The sequence below is a fragment of the Nycticebus coucang genome, chromosome 20 (genome assembly GCF_027406575.1).
Source record: "Nycticebus coucang isolate mNycCou1 chromosome 20, mNycCou1.pri, whole genome shotgun sequence".
NCBI classification, from domain to species: Eukaryota; Metazoa; Chordata; class Mammalia; order Primates; family Lorisidae; genus Nycticebus; species Nycticebus coucang.
The window spans coordinates 55,067,567-55,089,390 of record NC_069799.1 but is presented as its reverse complement, the minus strand read 5'-3'; the positions used below and the strand labels follow the sequence as shown (position 1 = coordinate 55,089,390).

At 38.0% G+C, this 21,824-nt stretch overlaps 1 protein-coding gene across 12 annotated transcripts in view; it reads left to right on the top strand.

Annotated features, from left to right (window-relative positions):
• Positions 1-21,824, top strand: part of CACNB2 (calcium voltage-gated channel auxiliary subunit beta 2) — a 355,444-nt gene that overhangs the window by 331,129 nt on the left and 2,491 nt on the right. For all 12 annotated transcript variants that reach the window (XM_053572162.1, XM_053572163.1, XM_053572165.1 and 9 more), the window contains 4 exons: positions 3,118-3,227; positions 18,898-19,049; positions 20,763-20,858; positions 21,377-21,562. In XM_053572162.1, the coding sequence (XP_053428137.1) occupies positions 3,118-3,227; positions 18,898-19,049; positions 20,763-20,858; positions 21,377-21,562 (544 nt within the window). The remainder of the gene's footprint in view (positions 1-3,117; positions 3,228-18,897; positions 19,050-20,762; positions 20,859-21,376; positions 21,563-21,824) is intronic.

The following is a 21,824-nucleotide window of genomic DNA, read 5'->3' as shown; positions in this document are numbered from 1 at the left end:
CTGTTACATATGTGACAGCTGGAGTTTCCCAGATGGCACCACCTCACCCTTCTATACCACCCCCAGATAAATGAAAACATTTGGTAATCATCATGGAGCAGTGGAGGCACCCTCCTGTAGACTGGCTTCCCTTGTGAACACAATGCAATGTAACAATGAAACTATTTTTTAAATTGATGGGTTTAATGTTTCTTTTTCTGACTGCTGCTTTTTAAATACTAAATAAGATTTTTATCAAATACTTACCTTTTAAAAAAAATAGCCTCAGAATAAAAAGGAATAAACTGTTGAAACACACAGCACAGATAAATCTCACATCCCTTCACAAAGTTAAAGATCAACTCAGAAGGCCACACATACGATATTTTGGAAAAGGCAAAACTATCTAGGGACAGGAAACAGTTCTGTATTTCCCAGTGGAGGGGTGGGAGGGAGGATTGACTACAAAGGCAGCAACCCATTGAATCATAAGAGGTCATGGAAGGATTCCCTATCAATTCTATAAATTGGTCCAAATGCTTGGACCTATACACCAAAAAGAATGAATTTTATTGTACAAAGATAAAGATCCAAATCTTTCTGTAAATACTAGTAGTTCCTTTTCATAGTTTATCAAACATCCTGCTCTCCAGATTCCAACTACTTGTAAGTGTTCAGCTGTGACTTTTGGTATTTTCTCCTTGCTTGTAAATAAAGGGCTTAATTTGCTATTTGAGTTTTCAGTGTTAGGCTTTGTCTATGAACTTCAGACCAGGAAGAATATTGAGCACTTCTGCAAATCATACACCTGCATAAGTCTCCTCTCTTGATCTCTCAGTAGTTAAAATTGAGAAACTACTGGATGCTTTTGAAAATACTTTGAAAAGATTTAGACAGCTGGGACAGAGTTGGGGGCTGGATTCATGGCAAATTAACAGAAAATTAGGCAAGTCTAAAAAGTAAAATTATTCATTTCGTGAAAACCATAAAGAAAGCACATAAGAAAAAGCAGTGTATGACATGGTCCACTGGAATATTATTTACACAGTTATACTAAATACTAAATATGGAGCCAGCCAAAGTTATTACTTACCTTCTTGAATCCCTGAGTTGTTCTAGCCAGTTCTAATATAGACCATTTCTCTCTGTGCCTGGCATCATTCTGGGACAGCCCTCGTCATTATCCTTGGAGATTCTTTTTACCTTTCTTTTGGGTTGGAGCTCTACTTTTCTAGATCCCTTAATTTCTGTCAACCTTTACCCTTAAAATTTCTCCCTCAAAAAATTTCTCCAATAGTTTCTCTAGAAAGAGGTACATTCAAATTTTTCAACACTCTGAATGCCCGACAATGTCTTCAGTCAGCCTTTCAGTGAATTGATAGTTTAAATAGTAATGGAACGCTAGCTGGAATAATTTTCACCTCTGAATTTTGGAGGCTTTTTGCTCCAGTATCTTCTAGCTTCTGTTGAGAAGTACAAAGCATTCCAATTCCTGACCCCTTGAAACCCATTTTCTCCTCTGGAAACTTGTGAGTTTTTCTTTGTCCCCAGTGTTAGGAAATCTGGAAGAAAATGTCTTGGTGTGGATTGGTTAACCACTGTGCTGGGCAATCTGGGAAATTATACCCTTCTTTCTGGAATGATTCCTCTGGTTTCTTCTCTGTTTTCTCCATTCTCTTCTCCTAAATTCCTGTTCTCTAATTTTCTTACCATTCTTATTTTCTCTCCTTGTCTTTGTTTTAACTCTTTGAAAAGGTCCTTACCATTATTGTTTAATCCTTCTTTTGAATGTTCATTTCTGTTGTCCATTTTCAATTTTGAAGATACAATGACCTCTTACTTTCAACTGTGAGTCAAATTCATAGTTGATTTTTCTATTTGTTTTGGTCTCTCAGGTTAGAGGTTTTCCAAACAGGGCTGACAAATGTTCCTGTGCTCAAATTTTAAAATGGAGCATAAAATAATTAACTTGAAATTCTTAATTCACAGGTGGAATTTGTCAACTTTGTGCTTTCTCTCAAGTAGGACAACCTTGCTGATCAATTGACATAGGAACCCTCCGCTACCATCATCCTTGGGTCTTCACTCTTGGGCAGACTCCCCAGAGAATATTCTTCCATTCTGATCAATGAGGGATATAAACACAGGCCTGGCTACCAGTATTCTAAGATGGGGAAGAAGGCTGGGGCTCACCATTCAGAATTCCTACTTTCACATCTAGTATTTTCTGTCTCCACTTCTGCCCAGGGTCTTTTGGTCAAAGACCTATTGCTCAATGTCTGTAGATAATAAATCTGTGGTCTTAGACCAGGTAGGCAAAGGATTGTCAGCTGGCTAATTGATGTTGTGAAGAAGTAGAGGGCTTGGACTCTGAAACAGGTTTTGTAACCAAACCTCCTGTTTTGGTCCCATCTTTCCCAACTTCTTCAGAGATGCTGTGAGCCTTCAACTTTATTTCACCACTTTTTCTACCGTTCACTTGACTATTCAGCTTTCTCTAGTATAAGTCACTTTCTAGATCCAGCTTCCAATTTCTGTTCTCATTTCTACCCTATCTAAAATGATCCCCCAACTCATTATTGCCAGTTGTCATTCTCTGCACATTCTCTTCACTATAATCGTCATAATCTTTAATTTTAATTTATTTTCTTGTTGATTACTCATCTCTGCACCAACTCTTTCAGGGAAGACCTTATCTGTCTTACATATTCTTCGTGTCTGTCACAGAATGTAGGCTCAAAAGTCAGGGTTCAAATCCTAGCACCAACATTTTAGTAAATACATAGCCTTGGATAAATAATGTCATTGACTTCTACACCAGAAGTAAGATAGTAAACCTCTCTCCTGGAGTTTTTGGGATGATTAAATGAGATAATTTAGGTAAAGTGTTTAGTAAATACCTGGCACTTGACAAGCAACCAATTAATGCTAACTAAGGGGCAGGATAAACAAAATGAGTAAGTGCCCTAACAAATGTGTAAAAATATGGCCACTCTGTGTGTCTATGTATCTATACACACACACACACACACCATGCTTAGATTTATTTGGGGCATGCACCTCTTCCCCTACCCCAACCCCACCCCATTTGATTAGATTAATAACCTTAGGGTCTTCTGTTACTTTTTCTCCCAACAGGATATCCATCACAAGGGTCACCGCTGATATCTCGCTTGCCAAACGCTCAGTATTAAACAATCCCAGTAAGCACGCGATCATAGAAAGATCCAGCACAAGGTCAAGCTTAGGTAAGTCAGTGCAGTGATCTTGAGCTATTTTAACACTGTTCTCCTGAAAATGACAGTGAGATCTAAGGAGATGATAATTCCATTTGTCACAGAGTTTAGAAAAAAAACAACTTGTGTTCCCTGGAGCTAGTGCTACAGTCGTAATGATTTCATGGTGTGGAAGGATTTGTTATGATACTTTCAAGTTAAAAATTCCACATGCTGTCAACAGTAATGTTTTGGTTGTGGTTTGGTTTTAGTAATCTGAACTTTGGTGTCTATAGACTCTTAACAACGACTGGCTTCATAGTGAGCAAGCTTATTAATTTCTCAAAGGCTGTTTCCTCCTTAAAAAAAAAAAAGATATAACTTATAGAATTATTGTTAAGGATTAACCATGGTATGAACTCCATAAATGATGTCTATTATTTCAAATAATCCTTAACACTTGAATCGTATCAATAATGAAATTATATTCAAGACAGTATAATTTGTGTGTGTTGGTTGACACTGGTAAAAGATGAGGTCAATTCCTGGCTATTTTCCAATATCAACATTTTGGTTTTATCTGTAAAAACGAGTATAGGGATTTTAGTTCATGTATTTACAAGGTGGTCATTGGATATTGCCTATTAACATGTACTGATTTGACTAAACTGAGTTCCTTTGGCTATTTCTTCTCTCTGGCATGTGCTTGGAGTTCTAGGTTTTATACATGTGACTTACTGGATTATTAGGTCTCTGTTTTTATAAAGTGTATTTTCTGAAGGCTGTGTAAGATCTTTGAGCTTAATTTTTTTTCTATTTATAGGTTAAATATGTAAATTTGGGGAGGCTTGTTTTTAATATAGTTTTAAAATCATACTTTTAACCCTGAAGTATGATTACATAATAGAAAAACTATTAGAAATAATAAACTTTATCAGTAATGAGTATGCTATTTTATAGAACTGAAATTTTGTTCCTCATGTAACAACTCCTCAATGATGAAACTTCAGTAACAGCCTTAAAAATTTATTAGGGGGAAAAAAATGTGATCATATATTTTGTTTACAGCAATTTCCTTTTAATGTCCTTATCCTCTATGACACTTAAAAACTCTTACCATACGTTATTTGATGCTCTCAAAAATTATTATAAAATTGCTCATTTAATATATTCAACTGATTAACAGAGTCAAGTAATTTGTTTAGACTCATCAACTGAATCAGGGACATAAAAGATTTATTTAGATTACCAGGGCTGTACCTGCTGGCTCTGCTTTATTTTTAAATGACTCTCCTGCTCCATATATTTTTATTGAGCATACACTAGACCCTGAATATCATGGGAATGCCTGGGAATAGAAAGATGAGTTAGATGAAGCCTCTGCCACCAAGAAGCTTGGTGTATGTAGCAAGAAGGCAAGTAAGTGAAAAGCCCACGGAAACGGAGGGTGATGAGCAAAGTTGTCCAGCGCTAAAGGGATTGCCAAAGGGCTAACGCTGTGGATACACCTAGGCTGGTAAGACAGGCTTTTCCCAGGAGCCTATCATGAGCTGAGACTTGAAGCATGATCAGATTTATCAGATTTAGCCAAGAAAAAAGGGAAAGAGGTGGAAAAGATGACAGCTGAGAGTGGGAGCTACAAGAAGTTTCTGGAAAATATGTCTGCTCTGCTTTGGCTGAAATATAGAGTTTTAAAAAGAGGGAGATGGACCAAGACACCAGAGAGACAGGCTGGGGTCAGGCAGCAGCTCATGCCTGTAATCCTAACACTCTGGGAGGCCAAGGTGGGAGTATGGCTTGAGCTCAGGAGTTCTATTTTTTGTTTGCTTGTTTGTTTGTTTAGCAGGCCGGGGCTGGGTTTGAACCCACCAGCCCCAGAGCATGTGGCCGGCACACTAACCACTGAGCTACGGGTGCCCAGCCTCGCTCAAGAGTTCTAGACCAGCCTGAGCAAGAGCAAGACCCCATCTTTACTAAAAGTAGAAAAATTAGCCAGGCGTGGTGGTGGGTGCCTATAGTCTCCAGCTGCTGGGAAAGCTGAGGCAGGAAGAGTGCTTCAACCCAGGAGTTTGAGGTTGCAGCGAGCTATAATGATGCAACTGTACTCCAGCTGGGGTGACAAAGTGAGGCTTTGTCTTAGAAAAAAAAAAAAGAAATTAAGGAATTTGGAGTTTATTCTTGAGGCATTAGGGAAGCATGTACAGATTTGAAGCATTCATTCATTCATATCACAAATATTTGAGGAATGTGCTAGGCATCCTAAGTTTATAAATGCATATATATGCAACTAAGTATACATATATATATGCAACTATGTATTATATATATATATATATGCAACTAAGATTATTTATAGTACTAAGGGCTACCATTTCTTTTTTAATTTCCTTATATATTTACTTTATTCTTCTTGCTTTCCTTAGGTCTTTGTTATTCCTAATTGTTGTTAAGCTATCAGATTACATAGTCTTTCTACTTCCCATCCCTAAAATAGTGAAAATATTAGAATGTATCCTTATGATTGTGACTTGGATAGAATGTGTTGATACACAGTAGTAGGTCAATAATGGTTGCTATTATTAGTAGTTTTGTTTTTCTTTTCCCTTTCATGGGAACAGGAAGAAACATTGGCAGTGTCAACTCTAATTTTTCAAATACAGAGGACAGTTTGTATAATTCTTCTATTTCTTATTCAAAGACTGAAGTACATAAGATATAAATCTAGATCTGAATTCAGACAACACTGGCTGCCTTCCATGAGTGCTGTTACATGGAGTAGTCATCGCTGCTTTTCTTGTGATTCTCAAACTCTAGCCTCCGTATCAGAATCACCTGGGTTCTAGAGGGTATGTTAAAACAGTGCTTGTCTCAAACCAGAGATTCTTATTTAGTAAGTGTGGGATGAAGTATGAGCATCTGCATTTCTGACAAGTTCTTGGAGATCCTCCTTTTCTAAAAAATTGCTGATTTAATGAAGATGCTTCCTCAGTAACCCATTTCAGAAACTGTTTTTGTTCTATCCTGAAAATACAGATCGTATTCTCAGTAACAGCAGGCTGAACTTAGATAAGGCACTGTAAAAAATCAAACCCATTTAATCCCCAGGACAGTGGTTTGCAAACTTGAGCTTGCATCAGAACTCCATGGAAGGCATGCTGAAACAGATCGCTGGGACTTGCCCTAGTGTTCCTGAAGTCTGGGGAATGGCCTGAGGTCTGTGTTTCGATGACATTTTTAGGAGATACTAATGTTGCTGGTTCCAGGATCAAACTTTAAACACCACCGTGCTGAACCATTTTTAATTTGTAATGTCAATTTGAATCCTTCGAGTGGTTGAATATTTTTTTCCTTTGTATATAGACTATTATTATTAATTTTACATTTAATTTCTGTTAAATCACCTTTATGAATTATATTATTGAGAACCTTTGCAACCTTACCTTTTCGCTAACTTCTCAGTTTGGTTAAATCTAGTAGAAACATCATGAGACATTCATTGTCAATTAGTAATTTTAGCTGACATATTTCAATGCTATTATTGATATGAAGGCCCACAATTTTGTTATATTTTATATATTTTTTTAAGTTTATCTTAAATTTGACTTTATATGCTATTACAAACTTCCTTTATTTTTAAAAATAGCCACTTGCCTAATTCTTTGGTAATTTGTATGTGTTTGTAATTATTGCTTCTACTTTTATTTTTAAACTCTCTGAGATTTTGTTTGAGGTTTTTTTATTAAATCATAAAGAGGTAGATCACGTATACATTAATGCATTTATGGGGTACAGTGTGCTGATTTCATATACAATATGGAATATTTACATAGTACTGGTTAATATATCTCTCACCTCATTTTCTTAATTATTGTGGTGTTTGAGGTTTATTTCTCATTAGCAGCATATGAATTTTTAACTGAAAGCCCATATAAATATGAGGATTTAACCAGCGTTGTTAAATTAATTTTCTTAAATGATCTACTTGTTATCTTATTCTATATTTTGTTTTATTCAGCTTTCTTCTTTCCTCATGTTTTATATTTTATTTTAGTTATTTATGGTTAGTAACTACAGCTTGTTTTACCTTTTATAGTAGATCTTGTAAGTTCTTGAAAATATAACTGAGAGAATTCCATTTCAGGGTAAAATAGAGTAAGTACACTCCATCCTATCTCTCCCACTGACAACAGCTATAAAACCTGAACAGAGTGCAAAGCACAGTTATTTGAAGATTGTGAAAAATAAATCATAGTAGACAGATGAGAGAAGATGACCAGAATTTGAACTCTGACTGCAATTATGACCTTAAATTTATTTTTTCCCCTCTGGCATCCTACAGCCTGGACTCTTACAATCTGGAACCTGGAACTGGGTGTTGACATATAGACACCAAGAGTTTCAAGGCAAACACTTAGCAAAGAGGTCGCCTGGCAGAGACAGCAATGGCCACAGGTGTCCTCAAAAGCCCAAAACTTTGAGGATGAAGCTATGTTCCCCAAAGAGTAAGATAAAGTTGGGCGGCACCTGTGGCTCAGTGAGCAGGGCGCCGGCCCCATATACCGAGGGTGGCGGGTTCAAACCCAGCCCCGGCCAAACTGCAACAAAAAAATAGCCAGGCATTGTGGTGGGTGCCTGTAGTCCCAGCTACTCAGGAGGCTGAGGCAGGAGAATCGTCTAAGCCCAGGAGTTGGAGGTTGCTGTGAGCTGTGTGACGCCACGGCACTCTACTGAGGGCAATAAAGTGAAACTCTGTCTCTACAAAAAAAAAAAAAAAAGAGTAAGATAAAGTTCTGTTCCTCTCCCCAGTACTTGGCTCCAGAGCCTGGGCACAGATACCACAAGTGCATGGCAGAGTGGGGTAAAAAAAGCCCAGCTTTCTATCCAGCGGACCAAAAAGATAGTGGAGAAAAAGGGAAGCTTAGGAAACAACCCCATGAAGTTATTTATAAACCCCTAAGCAGGCTCACCTTGAGTTATTTATAAACCCCTGAGTGAGCTCACCTTGTGCAGATATCCATATGGTCCTAAACAATACACCGTAACTCTGGAAAACTGCCTATCCTGAAAATAACCAAAAATATTAAGAAACAGATATATCATGAATGTATAAAATAAATGCAGATATGAGTATTTTATCATTCACCTGTGCTACCATAAAATACATACAAATCTGTTATAAAAAGTTAAAACTTATCAAAACTTATGCACACAAACCCAAAACTTCATGGCACTATTTGCAGTGAGTAAAAAGGAAATTTGTGAAGATGTCACTGAAGCTATACCAGCAAGCATGAAAACCTTGCGCTTTCTTCTGAAATACCTTTTATCTCGTATTGAACATGCAGCTTTTATGTGGTTGTGGGACTGCTATAAGGAAAGGCCTATCTCTAGACTCTAACATGATTTGAGAAAAAGGTGAAATCATTGTAAGATAATTTAAAGCAAAAGGCAGGTGAAGGATCTGAAGCTGGAAGATTTAATGCCAGTACAGGATGGTTTGATAATTTCAGAAAGAGGTTTGGCTTAAAAAACATCAAGATAATGGGAGAGGTGGCTTCTGCCAACCAAGAAACAATGGGATCTGGGAACTAATCCTCTAAGAAAAGTCATTGAGAAGAAAGCCTATCTGTTTGATCAGGTTTTTAATAAAGATAAAGGTGCCCTATTTGGGGGGGGGGGGTCACAAAGGACACTTATTTGTAAGGAAGAGGGGAGCGCCAGGATTTAAGGCAGGAAGTGATAGGCTAACTCTTTTTTGTGCAAATGTACTGGGGTTTATAAGCAGGACTGTCCTTATCTTTGAAGTTGCTAACCTCAACTAAGCCTTGAAGGGAAAGATAAACACCAGCTGCCAGTATCCCAGCTGTAGTATCCCAGTATCCTAAACAGTGAGCACCCTCTTTCTGGATTGCTCCCATCAGTGTTTTTGTCCCTGAAGTCAAAGGGACTTTTGCTTATGTAAGGGACTGCCTTTTAAAGTTCTTTTCCTTGGATACAGTTCTTTTCTGGGTGTCTTTATTAAAGTTCTTTTCTGGATATAATTTGATAATTACATTATCCAATTGCCCCGGAACACCCAGAACCCCAGGAGCTCAACACCAACATCACTGAAGTGGTCTCAATATCCACAAAGACATTTCTATTGAAGACTCTAGATCAGAGGGTCATAAGGACCTTTAAGGCTCATTACACATGATATTCCCTGGGAAAAAAGTGTCAACGCTACAGAAGAGAACACTGATAAAGAAACATGAAAGTCTGGAAGGCATCACTGAAGATGCCATTGTCGTTACAGGAAAAGCCACTAGGCCCAAAACAACAAATTCCTGCTGGAGAACTGTGTCCAGAGGTTTGTGCATGACTTCATAGGATTTACAGAGCCAATCAAAGAAATCGTGAAAGAGACTGTGGGTATGGCAAAACATGGCAAGGGGTGAAGGGTTTCAAGATATGGATGTTGGAAGAATTCAAAAGTTAACAGACACCATGTCAGACAAAAGTAACAGATGACCTGATGGAGGTGAGTGCTTCCAAACCCATGCCAAACGGTAAGGAAGACACAGAATCAGCACTGGCAGAAAACAGTGATGTCGGACAATCTGGCGAAGGGCTCCAAAGATTCGACACTGCCTTTGACTTCCTTTCCAACATGGACCCATCTATGATGCAGGCATCAGAGATGAAGCCAATGAACAAAGGACTAGTACCCTATGGAAATATATTTAAGTAAATCAGAACTAATAAGTCAGAAATGATACCAAATGTGTCTGCCTCCCCCTTCCATCTCCTCAAATTCCTCTGCCATCTCTGAGACAGCAAGACCACACCCTCCTTTCTTCCTCAGTCTACTCAACAAGACGAGGAGGAAGACCTTTATGAGGAGCCACTTCCACTAAATGAATAGTAAACATCTTTTCTTTTCCTTATCTTTTTAACTTTTTTTATAGCTTACTGTATGATAAGAATACCGTATATAACATGCTTAGCACACAATATATGTCTTAATTGACTTTATATTATCTGGAAAACTTTTGGTCAACAGTAGGCTATTAATTGTTAACTTTGGGGGAGTCAAAAATGATGCGTAGATTTTCAACTGTGCAAGCAGTTAGAGTTCCTTACCCCAACATAGTTTAAGGATCAATTGTACATCACATGATAGGACTCACTCATTTGACATCATTTATCAAAACTGCCTCTAGAAAGGCAATGGCACTACATTCCAAGGAAGTGAAAGAGCTGGGAATTTTGAGGACACAGTTCAGCTCATGATACAGTCTTTCATTTAGTTCTGTCTACTGAGGAGCTTTTGCTTTTTTTTTTTTTTTGGCCGGGGCCGGGTTTGAACCCGCCATCTCCAGCACATGGGGCTGGGGCCCTACCCCTTTGAGCCTATGACCTCTCCCTTCCACAACTTAAAGGACTCATTTTAGTAAAATTCATCTGTATGAATGCCTGCAGGGGTCCTCAAACTCCACAGGAGGCAGCGTGATTGTATTTGTTCCCATTTTTTTACTTCAAAATAAGACATGTGCAGTGTGCATAGGAATTTGTTCATTTTTTTTTTAAACTATAGTCCAGCCTTCCAACAGTCTGAGAGACAGTGAACTGGCCCCCTGTTTAAAGTTTGAGGACCTCTGCTGATTGTCTGTAAGCTCTGTGTGTTCAGGAACTGGATCCTTTTTGACCATTGCTTCCTCCATACATACCACGGTGAGGGGCACATACTAGACATTTAATAAAAACTTCATTGACACTGCTTTCTACCCTCCTCTCCTACCCTGAGCTTTGTGACCTGTGTTTATGCAATATTGGAAAATGACTTGGTACTCACTATTTGTTATAGATCACAAGTTTGTGCTTCCTCTGGGGCAAACATGTTCTTTTCTCTTATATATGTGTGTGTATATGTATATATATATTTTATTATTAACATGAGGGTACACAGAATTCATTCCAAGTTGTATTTGAGTCCTTCACCCAGGGGGTGTGCCTTATACTCCTACACTGTATCTATTAGGTGGGGGCTTACTGAAGAAGCCCCCCCTTTCTTCCCCCTTCTTGAATTTGTCTCCTGTAGTTGTCCATGTGCTAGTTTCAAATTAGTATTGAGTACATGGAATGCTCATTTTACATTCTTGAGATACTTTACTAAGGAGAATGTTCTCCATATCCATCCAGGTAAATACAAAACAGGTAAAATCTCCGTCTTGTTATGGCTGAATAGTATTCCATGGTATACATAGCTACAGTTTGTTAATCCACTCATGGGTTGATGGGCACTTGGGTGGTTTCCACATCTTTGCAATTGTGAACTGAGCTGCTATAAACATTCTGGTGCAGATGTATTTGGTAAAATGGTAAAAATGATTTTATTTTCCTCTTGGTAGACAACTAGTAATGGCATTATGGGATCAAATGGAAGGTCTGCTTTTCTCTCTCTGGTGATTCTCTATCCTTCTTTTCAAAAAGGCTGTATTAATTTGCAATCTCACCAACACTGTACGAGGATTCCCTACCCTCATCAACATCTGCAGCTTTGGAACTTTGTGATGTGGGATGTTCTCACTAGTGTTAGCTGATATTTCAAGGTGGTTTTGATTTGCATTTCTCTGATGCTTAGAGATGATAATCATTCTTCATGTGTTTTGCAGCCATTCTTCTGTTGTCTTGGGAGAAGATTCTGTTCATTTCTCTTGCCCAGTGATTAACTGGATTGTATGTTCTCTTCTTTTTGATTTGCTTGAATTCTCTGTAGATTCTAGTTACTGGCCCCTGGCCAGATTTGAAACATGAGAATATCTTCTCCCATTCTGAGGGTTGCCCATTCGCTTTGTTTATTGTGTCTTTAGCTGTGCAGAAATTTTTAACTGGATCAGGTCCCAGTTGTTTATTTTTGATGCTGCTGCGTTTGTATACGTTTAAGTTGTAGTTTTGCTGACATTTACAGGAGGAGGGAGGAGAATTACTATTACTACATTATGCTAGAAAAAGATAAAATGTCTATTACAATGTCAATATTAGAATCTTACATTGAAGTCAATTTTCTTACCGATGAAACCAATTTCTATGTAGCATATTTTTCTAAGTCTGCATGATAGCTTCTCTATAATGTTTTATATATATTTTTTCTTTTATTTTTATTTATTTATTATTTATTTTTTTTTTGCAGTTTTTGGCCAGGGCTGGGTTTGAACCCACCACCTCTGGTATATGGGGCCAGCACCCTACTCCTTTGAGCCACAGGTGCCACCCATAGTGTTTAATATTTTTAAACATTAATGGTTCAAAGATCTAACTAAAATTGTACAAATGCTTATGGTGCCAGTATGAGCAGCTGGAAATCATGTATCAGAGGAAAAGTAAACAATTGGACTGAGTTTTGGGACAGAGACAACTACTCAGAATATATTCTTTAAAACATTCATTAGCCTGAATTGCAGTTAACCCTATGATGGGTGTACTGCTCAACATGGGGAATTTATTTTCAAAACACTGGTGTGTGTGTATGTATGTATATATATTATTTTTAGTAGAGACAGGGTCTTGCTTAGGCTGGTCAGAACTCTTGAGCCTCCCACTTATATATATAATTATATATAATATTTATATATTTCACACACATATATATATATATATATATAAATTATTTGGTGGTCCCCAAATCAATAACACCAGTAAGACAGGGACATTAGTTAGGAATAAAAATTCACAGGCCCCATCTACTGACTGAGAAACTCTGGGAGGGGCCCCTACCATCTCTACTTTAAGCCCACAGGTGACCCTATTGTACCCAAAGTTTGAGAACTCCTGATCTAGTTCAAGCCCATCTCTATACAGTGAAGAACTGCAGAACCACAGGATGTGAAAGGCTGTGTAGTGAGGTACCCAGGCAAGTATAAAGCCGAAGCTAGAAACCAGTGTTCCGAATACCTGTCCAAGATTGCTTTCCATTGGGTGGAGCCATTTTTCAGTGCATTACTTGAACAGTGCCATCTCTCTTCTAGGAGGAGAGAGAGAAAATAATTTATGGAGAATAAAGAGCTAATGAAAGTAGGCTTTCCAATGGCTTTAACAATAAGTGTGAAGTTTATGGACCAGTTATCTTTTAAATCTCATATCTTCTTTCCTTTTGACCCATCAATTACCAGGGTAGGTGTGTCTATCTTGAGAAATCAAGTACAATTTTTATTATGTTGCTCTGATGGCCCATCTATAGCAGTGGGAGACTTTGATTTCATGTAAATACATCTGGCTGCCACACTAACACATGTTTTTAAGACTTAATGGTTCTTTTCTACAATAGTAGTTTTTGTCTTTATTTTTAAAAACCTCATAATTGACTCCTCCTTTCAGCACACTTTTTGGGTGCTAATTATGTACCAGGCACTGTGCTGAGGGACAGAACAGAAATAATTTCATACTGTTCTGAGTTTTTAGTCCATTTCCTGCTGATTAGAAAAAATTTTAATCGGTTTGGCACCTGTAGCTGAGTGGCTAGGATGCCAGCCACGTACACTGGAGCTGACGGGTTCACACTCAGCCCGGGCCTGCCAAACAACAATGACAACTACAACCAAAAAATAGCCAGGCATTGTGGCGGGCACCTATAGTCCCAGCTCCTTGGTAGATTAAGGCAAGAGAATCACTTAAGCCCAAGTTTGAGGTTGCTGTGAGCTGTGATGCCACGGCACTCTCCAACAAAGAGGGCAACAAAGTGAGACTCTGTCTCAAAAAAAAAAAAAAAAAAACAGAAAAGAAAAAAATATTTAATCACTGCTTTGAAATAGAGTTGAGATTACATGTTAACAGAGGTAGGTACAAAGTTATACTTGAGGTCTATTACGTATAGATGCTCTTTGACTGACGTCCTGATAAACACAGTGCTAAGTTGAAAATATGAGTCGAAATGCCTTTAATACACTTAACCTACTGACATCATAGCTTAGCCTACCTTGAATGTGCTCAGAACATTTACAGTAGCCTACAGTCGGGCAAAGCCACTGTAATTTACTGAATAAATAAATTTACTGAATAAATAAATACATCTCATATAATTTACTGAATACTGAAAGTGAAAAACAGAATGGTTGTGTATGGGTTATTGGTTGTGCATCACTATACACAGCAAAAGATTTATGCAATCTGAAGAGAAAGCAGAGTATTTTTACAGTACAGTAAAATCAAAAAACCATAAACCGTTTTCAGTCAAGGACCACCTGCACTCAACATGGGTTCCTCCTTTCCATTTTACAGATAAAAATACTTAGGTTCAACATGTTGTCTGTGGATCAAATATTTCTACCCAAGCCACTTTGCCACCTTGTAGTGGGAAGCAAAGGTGGAATCCACTGGGCTGGAGAAAGGTGGTTAGAGAAGGCTTTATAGGTTTCCTTTAGACATGGCAAGCGCTGGTCAAAATTAGGAGTTTCCTGCTTAGTGATTATGAAATCAGCATTGAGATCACCATTATACATAACTGATATTAGAGCTGCCTCTGGGTTTTGCTAATTTCTTCCTAACCACTCAGATGTCCCTCAACACTAGCCACAACAAAAGTTACTACCATTCTGTTGTCACAGTATTGTTTGATTGCAGAAACCTCCTTCAGAATAAGTTAACTTCACCCTTCCTTCTTATCTTGGAGAAAAATTATGATTCCTACTGGGTATCGTTCATAGATATTGGAGATACAAAGCATAGGAAAATGTTATTTTTTTGTTTGTTTTAATACAATAAGTATAAAAAACTCTATGATGTGGGGAGATGAATAGGGTTTGCCCAGTCTTCAAGATGCTGACCTGCATTCTTTGACTAGTTAGGACAATTCTGAAGGATCAAATGGACTTTCAGACTGTTTTTTCTCCAGTTTCAGATATGAACATCAGGGAAGTCTTTGACATTTCATTTTTGAAGTAAATTCTGAGCATGATGTAGTCTGTCAAAGGAAAATCCTTGGTATGGATACATTTCTTTTTGAAGGCATCAGTTGTACTTGGAAGTTAAAAGTATTTTCATCTGAATGTGTCATCTCTCCTGAAGGTTATATTTACTAATGTCACACTGGGATCCTGGAGGCCACTTTAAAATCTTTTAAATTATCTCAGTTTTCCCCTAATTAAAGAAGTTTAAAGTATTTCTATAAGACTTTCTGGCTCGGTGCCTGTGGCTCAAGCGGCTAAGGCACCAGCCACATACACCTGAGCTGGTGGGTTCGAATCCAGCCCGGGCCCACAGGACAACAATGACAGCTGCAACCAAAAAATAGCTGGGTGTTGCTGTGAGCTGTGATGTCACCGCACTCTACCCACAGCAACAGCTTGAGGCTGTCTCAGAAAAAAAAAAAAAAAAAAAGACTTTCTAAAAAGATAGGGACATGTACATACAAGTGTGTATATAAATACATATATATTCCCATGTTTTAACAGAAATAATTTGGACATTAATAGAAGTAATTTCCGGATATTATAAGATTATGGATTATTTTTTCTGTTTATGTGCTTTCTGATTTTATTCAACGAAAACATGTTAAATTTATAATAAATAGGGCTCAAACTGTTAAAAGTACATTTAAGGTATGAGATTTAGCGGGTACATGAATAGTTACTAACAGCACATAGAAGAAAATCTTGGTGATCATTTTCCTAATGCTTACAATAAATATTAATTTAGGTTGGAATTTGACTGTTGGGGTTTGGTGGTCGTGTAGACATTTATAGGGCACAAAGATAAAGTTGAAAATCAACAGATTAGCCAGGCCTGGTGGCAGCCGTTGGTAGTCCCAGCTGCTCAGGAGGCTGAGGCAGGAAGGTTGCTGCAGCCCAACAGTTTGAGGCTACAGTGACCTCTGATGACACCACTGCATTACAGGCTAGGTGACAGAGTAAGACCCTGTCTCAACAACAAAAAAAAAGTAACAGAAGAGTTAGAATAAATACTAATAGTGGTAGTATTTTAGAACACTATTATGAAAAGAAATACCAGAATGCCATTTTCATCTTTAAAACTGTTTTAAAAAAGAAAATTCAAATCTATGTAAAAGTAAAGAGAATATTGTAAGGATCTCAAGTTACTCAGAACCCTATTTCAACTATCAGCTAGCTACTCATGGCCAATCTTGTTTCATTAATCATCTTCCTCTTCCTTCTCTGCCAACCATCCCTGGATTATTTCCAAGCAAATCCCAGTTATCCTAAGGGTATTAGGCTTACTCACTTACTGCTTTGCATTAATTATGGCTTTGTAATAAATGAGTAAGCTTACTCATTTATGCATTGCAAGTTACTATTCGCCCAAAGTAGTATCCAAACAAGGTCTGTACTTTATGGATAAAGGATCTCTTAAGTCTCTCTTATTCTATAGTATTTTGTTGTGTTAATTTTTTATTGATTGTGAAGTGCAGATTTGTTTTATGGATATATCGCATAACGGTAAAGTCTGGACTCTGTGTACATAGTATCCATTAAGCAATTTCTCCTCTCACACCCCTCTCCTACTCAGAAGTGAGACTGTGATGTTTGACTTTGTTCCTGAGTTACTCAAGATAATGGCCTCCATCCATGCTGCTGTAAAAGACATGATTCATTCTTTTATGGGTGACTAGTATTCCATGCGTGTGCGCATGTGCCACGCTTTCATCTGTTATGAACTAATGGGTACTTTGGAGGTTCCCATATCTTTGCTATTCTGAATAGTGCTGCAGTAAACATACATGTATTTTTTTGATAGAATGACCTATTTTCCTTTGGGCAGATACTAATAACGGAATTGCTGGATCTGTCTACTTTCAGTCTTTGAAGAATCTCAATACTGTTTTCCATAGAGGTTTTATTTATTTACATTCCTACCAACAGTGCCTGACCATTCTCTTTCCTCCACATCTGTGCCAATATCTTTTTTTTTTTTGCAGTTTTTGGCCGGGGCTGGGTTTGAACCCACCACCTCTGGTACATGGGGCCGGTGCCCTACTCCTTTGAGCCACAGGCACTGCCCCAATACTTTTTTTTTTTTTTTCAGTTTTGGCCGGGGCCGGGCTTGAACCTGCCACCTCTGGGATATGTGGCCGGCACCTTACTCCTTGAGCCACAGGTGTTGCCCACTATTGTTTTATGACTTTTTAATAACAGCTATTCTAACTGGAGTAAGAGTATCTCACTGAAGTTTTAATGTGCATTTCTCTGTTTAGTGATGCTAACATATTTTTCATGTTGGCCATTTGTATATCTTTTAAAAAATGGTTGCGTTCTTTGCTCACTTTTTAACGTTTTGTTTTTGTCAGATGCACAGTTTGTGAATATTTTCTCCCATTCTGTAGGGTGTCTGTTTACTCTGTTATTAATCTATAGATTTTTTTTGTGTCCTTACCTTGTGACTTTTTTGCTTGAAAAAACCTGGGTGGGTTACTTTTTCTGTAGAGTTTCACACTAACAGCATTACATTCATTGGTGTAATAGTTTGTGATTCTCTATCCTAGTGTTTCCTTATCAACTGGTAAATCCAGAAGCTTTATTAAAGTTTGATAATATTTTGTGTTCTTTTAGCAAGACTATCATGGGTGTATGGGACTGCATAAATCTAGTATCTAAAGTAGTTGGGGGGGGGGGTCCTGATTTCTTAAAGACATCTAGTTAAATAAAAGCAATTGGGAGGCAGAGATATTAGTGAATTGAATTTTCTGGAATAATATACCAGTTAAAATTATTGCCAGGAGTCTTTTAGCATGAATCCAAATACTTCAGAACTGAAAGGAGTTCATAGGTCCAAGTTTGCTGGTCTTCGAGTGTCATGGAAATGACCCCCATGACTGCAGTACAAGTACCCCCACAAGTTACATATAATGCTCTGTAGACCTATGGTGCCTGGTCTAGTAGCTTCTGGCTATTTGAATTTAAAGTTCAGTTGTTCATTCAAACTAGTTATATCTCAACTGCTTGGTAGCAGCACGTGGTTAGCAGCTAGCACACTGGGCAGCATAGATAGAATTTTCTGCAATGACGGAAATATTCTCTATTTAGTCAGGTTTTGGGCTCTCTGGAGAGAGCATGGGGCAGCAGATGAACTGAATGTAATTTTCTTGGCATTCAAGTAGATTTTGAAATATTTGGTGATAAGTTTTCAGTAAATTTTATAGTTTGGCTTTCTGTAGTGCTGTGCTTAGATAACTGCCCTTTTAAGACATGATGTTGCAGCCTCATTTCTTTGTTGGTGGAAAATATGAATAGTGTGCCTTTGAACACCTTTGTTAGAGACACCCTTTCTGTCTCTGGCTATGATGTTACTCAGCCTGCTAATAAACATATCTAGACAGCATACTGATGAGTGACATATAAATAAAAGGAAAGCCAGTAATACATGAACGATATCTCTTAAGTTTCTTATAAGTTTTATGAAATGATTCCACACAGTGAAGGTTTTCTAGCACCAAAAAATGAGTTAGCAGAGCAAGAACAAAAAAATTTAACTGTAACAAACACAGTATTATTCAAAAGTAAACTTTAAAGCTAGTTGAGAGGGCACTTCCTTAAATTCTAAAGGTGTTGTGGAGAAACAAAACTTTCCAAAAGGATACCTTGTTATCAGTTGTATTGCATATAAATATTAACATAATGGTTGACCTACCTTCCTGCTAAAAAAATAGTATACCCTTTTTCCGTCCCTTAAATACTGTACTTTAACTAATTGAACCCTGTTTGACATTTTACAGCGGAAGTGCAGAGTGAAATTGAAAGAATTTTTGAACTTGCAAGAACGCTACAGTTGGTGGTTCTTGATGCAGACACTATCAATCATCCAGCTCAACTGAGTAAGACCTCTTTGGCCCCTATTATAGTATATGTGAAGATTTCCTCTCCTAAGGTAAGTGGGGCTGCTGTTCTTTGCTCTATAATCAAACTGCTCTGCTTTTTAATAGTAACAGCTTTTATGATGAATGTACAGAGATGAAGAGATTTGTTCGTCAAGAATTTTAACAGGATTCTGAAATACTTTCAGAGAGTCCATGAAGTCAAATCTACTTCTAGGATAATACTAAGACATTATTCATTTTTTTCCACTGTTGTGACATTTGCATGAATGATCAAATGCAGTGGGGGGTGAAACTGCTGGAAAGTAAGCCTGAATCAAGACTGGTATGAAAAATCATCATTACCATGTTCTCACTGTTTAAGGAAGAAAAGCCAGTGTCACTTAAGAAATCCTGATGAACTGACTTATTAAATTTTGACTCTTTAATATGAGTCTTTTTAATATTCTGTCTCAAGAAATAGGTAGGGCGTACATACCAAAATAAGTTGTCTGAAGGATAAGTACTGATGTGATTATTTGAGATGTAAACTAAACTAGCCACTTTTTTATCTCACAGAACTGACAGGCTACCCTTATTTGAACTTCGGTATTTGGCAGATATTTTATTGAATAAAGAGACCCTGTCAGTTGAGCGTGGTGGTTCATGCCTGTAATCCTAACACTTTGAGAGGCCAAGGCAGGAGGTCAGGACTTACCTCAGTGATGTAGTGAGATCTTCCCTCTCTACAACAACAATAAAAAATTGTTTTTAAATTGCCTGGGTATAATGGCATATACTTGTAGTCCCAGCTTACTGGAGAGGCTGACACAGAAGGACTGCTTGGGCCCAGCAACTGGAAGTTACAGTGAGCTGTGATCCCACCACTGCTCCCCAGCCTGAGCAACCGAGCAAGACCCTGAGTCTTAACAACAACAAAAAAAAAGTGAGCCTATCACTTCGAGGAGAACATCTAACAGTATGTGTTGCCAGTAACAGAACTCAGGGAACCATTATTTTTCAAGTCAATGAATAATGTTAATTTCAAGGCAGACTAATGGTACTGAGTTACTTCACTGATACGTTTTCAGATGTGCCATGGCGACTCGTCTTTAAAAAAATCACTACTTGTTGAGTTTTGTATCAAAGTAGAACATGCACAATTATCTGGGAAGGCTATTAAAATATGCCTCCTTTTCTCAATAACGTATCTGTAGGAGGTTGGATTTTCTTTGCATATTCAAACAAAATAATACAGTGTAGTAGACTGGAGAAGATCGAATAGATAGCAGACAGACCTCAGGAGTCTTCTGTGAAACCAAGCATTAGAAAAGTTTGTAAAAGAAGAAAAGCATGCACCTATTTTTATAGTAAGCAAATTATGTTAACATATAACACATTTATTACTTTTACATGAATTAATGTTGTTAGACTTTCTCAGTTTTAATTTTAATATGGTAAGTATTTAAATAAAAATTCTTTGGGGTTCTCAACAATTTTTTAAAACCTTGAAAGGTTTTGAGACAAACTATCTGAACTGCTAGTCTACATGTAGCAAAAACAAAAAAACTTCACCATGCTTGTTCTTGCACTGAGATTTATGTTCACCTGTCAATTTTGCAGATGACCTTATACAGTGTATTTTCTAGCTCTATTATAAGTCTTTATTGTATATATAATAAGGCCCTATACACATGTATAAAAAGACTCCAGAGAAAGGAGTCAGTAATGTGCCTTCTAGTTGTATGAGTGCAGATATTCCTATTAAAAATTCGTATCTTTTACAGGTTTTACAAAGGTTAATAAAATCTCGAGGGAAATCGCAAGCGAAACACCTCAATGTCCAGATGGTAGCAGCTGATAAACTGGCTCAATGTCCTCCAGTAAGTTATCTTTCTATATAGGGCATAATCCAGTTGAAAAAAATCAGACCTGGCATTGTATTTTTACAAATAGGCAAACAAAAAACAGACAAACACCTGTCACGGAAGAGAATCCTAATTACTTCAAGGGGTATTCGTTCCAAACAAATGAAGTATCCTGCGGTGATTTCATTTTGCTAGTATCTAACACAAGATCATAGGTCCAAATTTGTTTTTACATCTTTTTTCACTGCTGATAGACAACTTTTCTGTGCTGTCTGGCTCTTAACTATTATGAAGCCTGTTCACTTTCTGGTGGTTCTTACTAGTTATGCATTCAGTGTCTGAACATTAATTTGAGGTAGACCGACAGTCAAGAAAGAAGGAGAAGGTAGGAGCAGGTGACCAAGAGCAGATACAGTACCTAGGGGTCCAGCTCCTCTGCCCTTCTCTCCCTCAGTTTTGGGAGTCGGGGAAGGAGGCGGGAACTCTGCCTTAGGCCAGCATAACTGTGCTGTCTGAAATGTCTACCCCTGCAGGAGTTGTTTGATGTGATCTTGGATGAGAACCAGCTTGAGGATGCTTGTGAGCACCTGGCCGACTACCTGGAGGCCTACTGGAAGGCCACCCACCCTCCCAGCACCAATCTCCCCAACCCTCTCCTTAGCCGTACTTTAGCCACCTCCACTCTGCCTCTTAGCCCCACCCTAGCCTCTAATTCACAGGTAAGGGGATTTAACAGTCTTCATAGAGAACCTAGGCTGCTTAAGGGAACACCACGGAGATCCAAACCCCGAGAGCCAGCATGGGGCTTGTTCCCCATACACTAACTCTATGCCTAGACCAGGGGTTCTCAACCTTCCTAATGCTGTGACCCTTTAATACAGTTCCTCTGGTTGTGGTGACCCCCAACCATACAATTAGTTCCATTGCTCCTTCTTAACTGTAATTTTGCTACTGTTATGAATCATAATGTAAATATCCGAT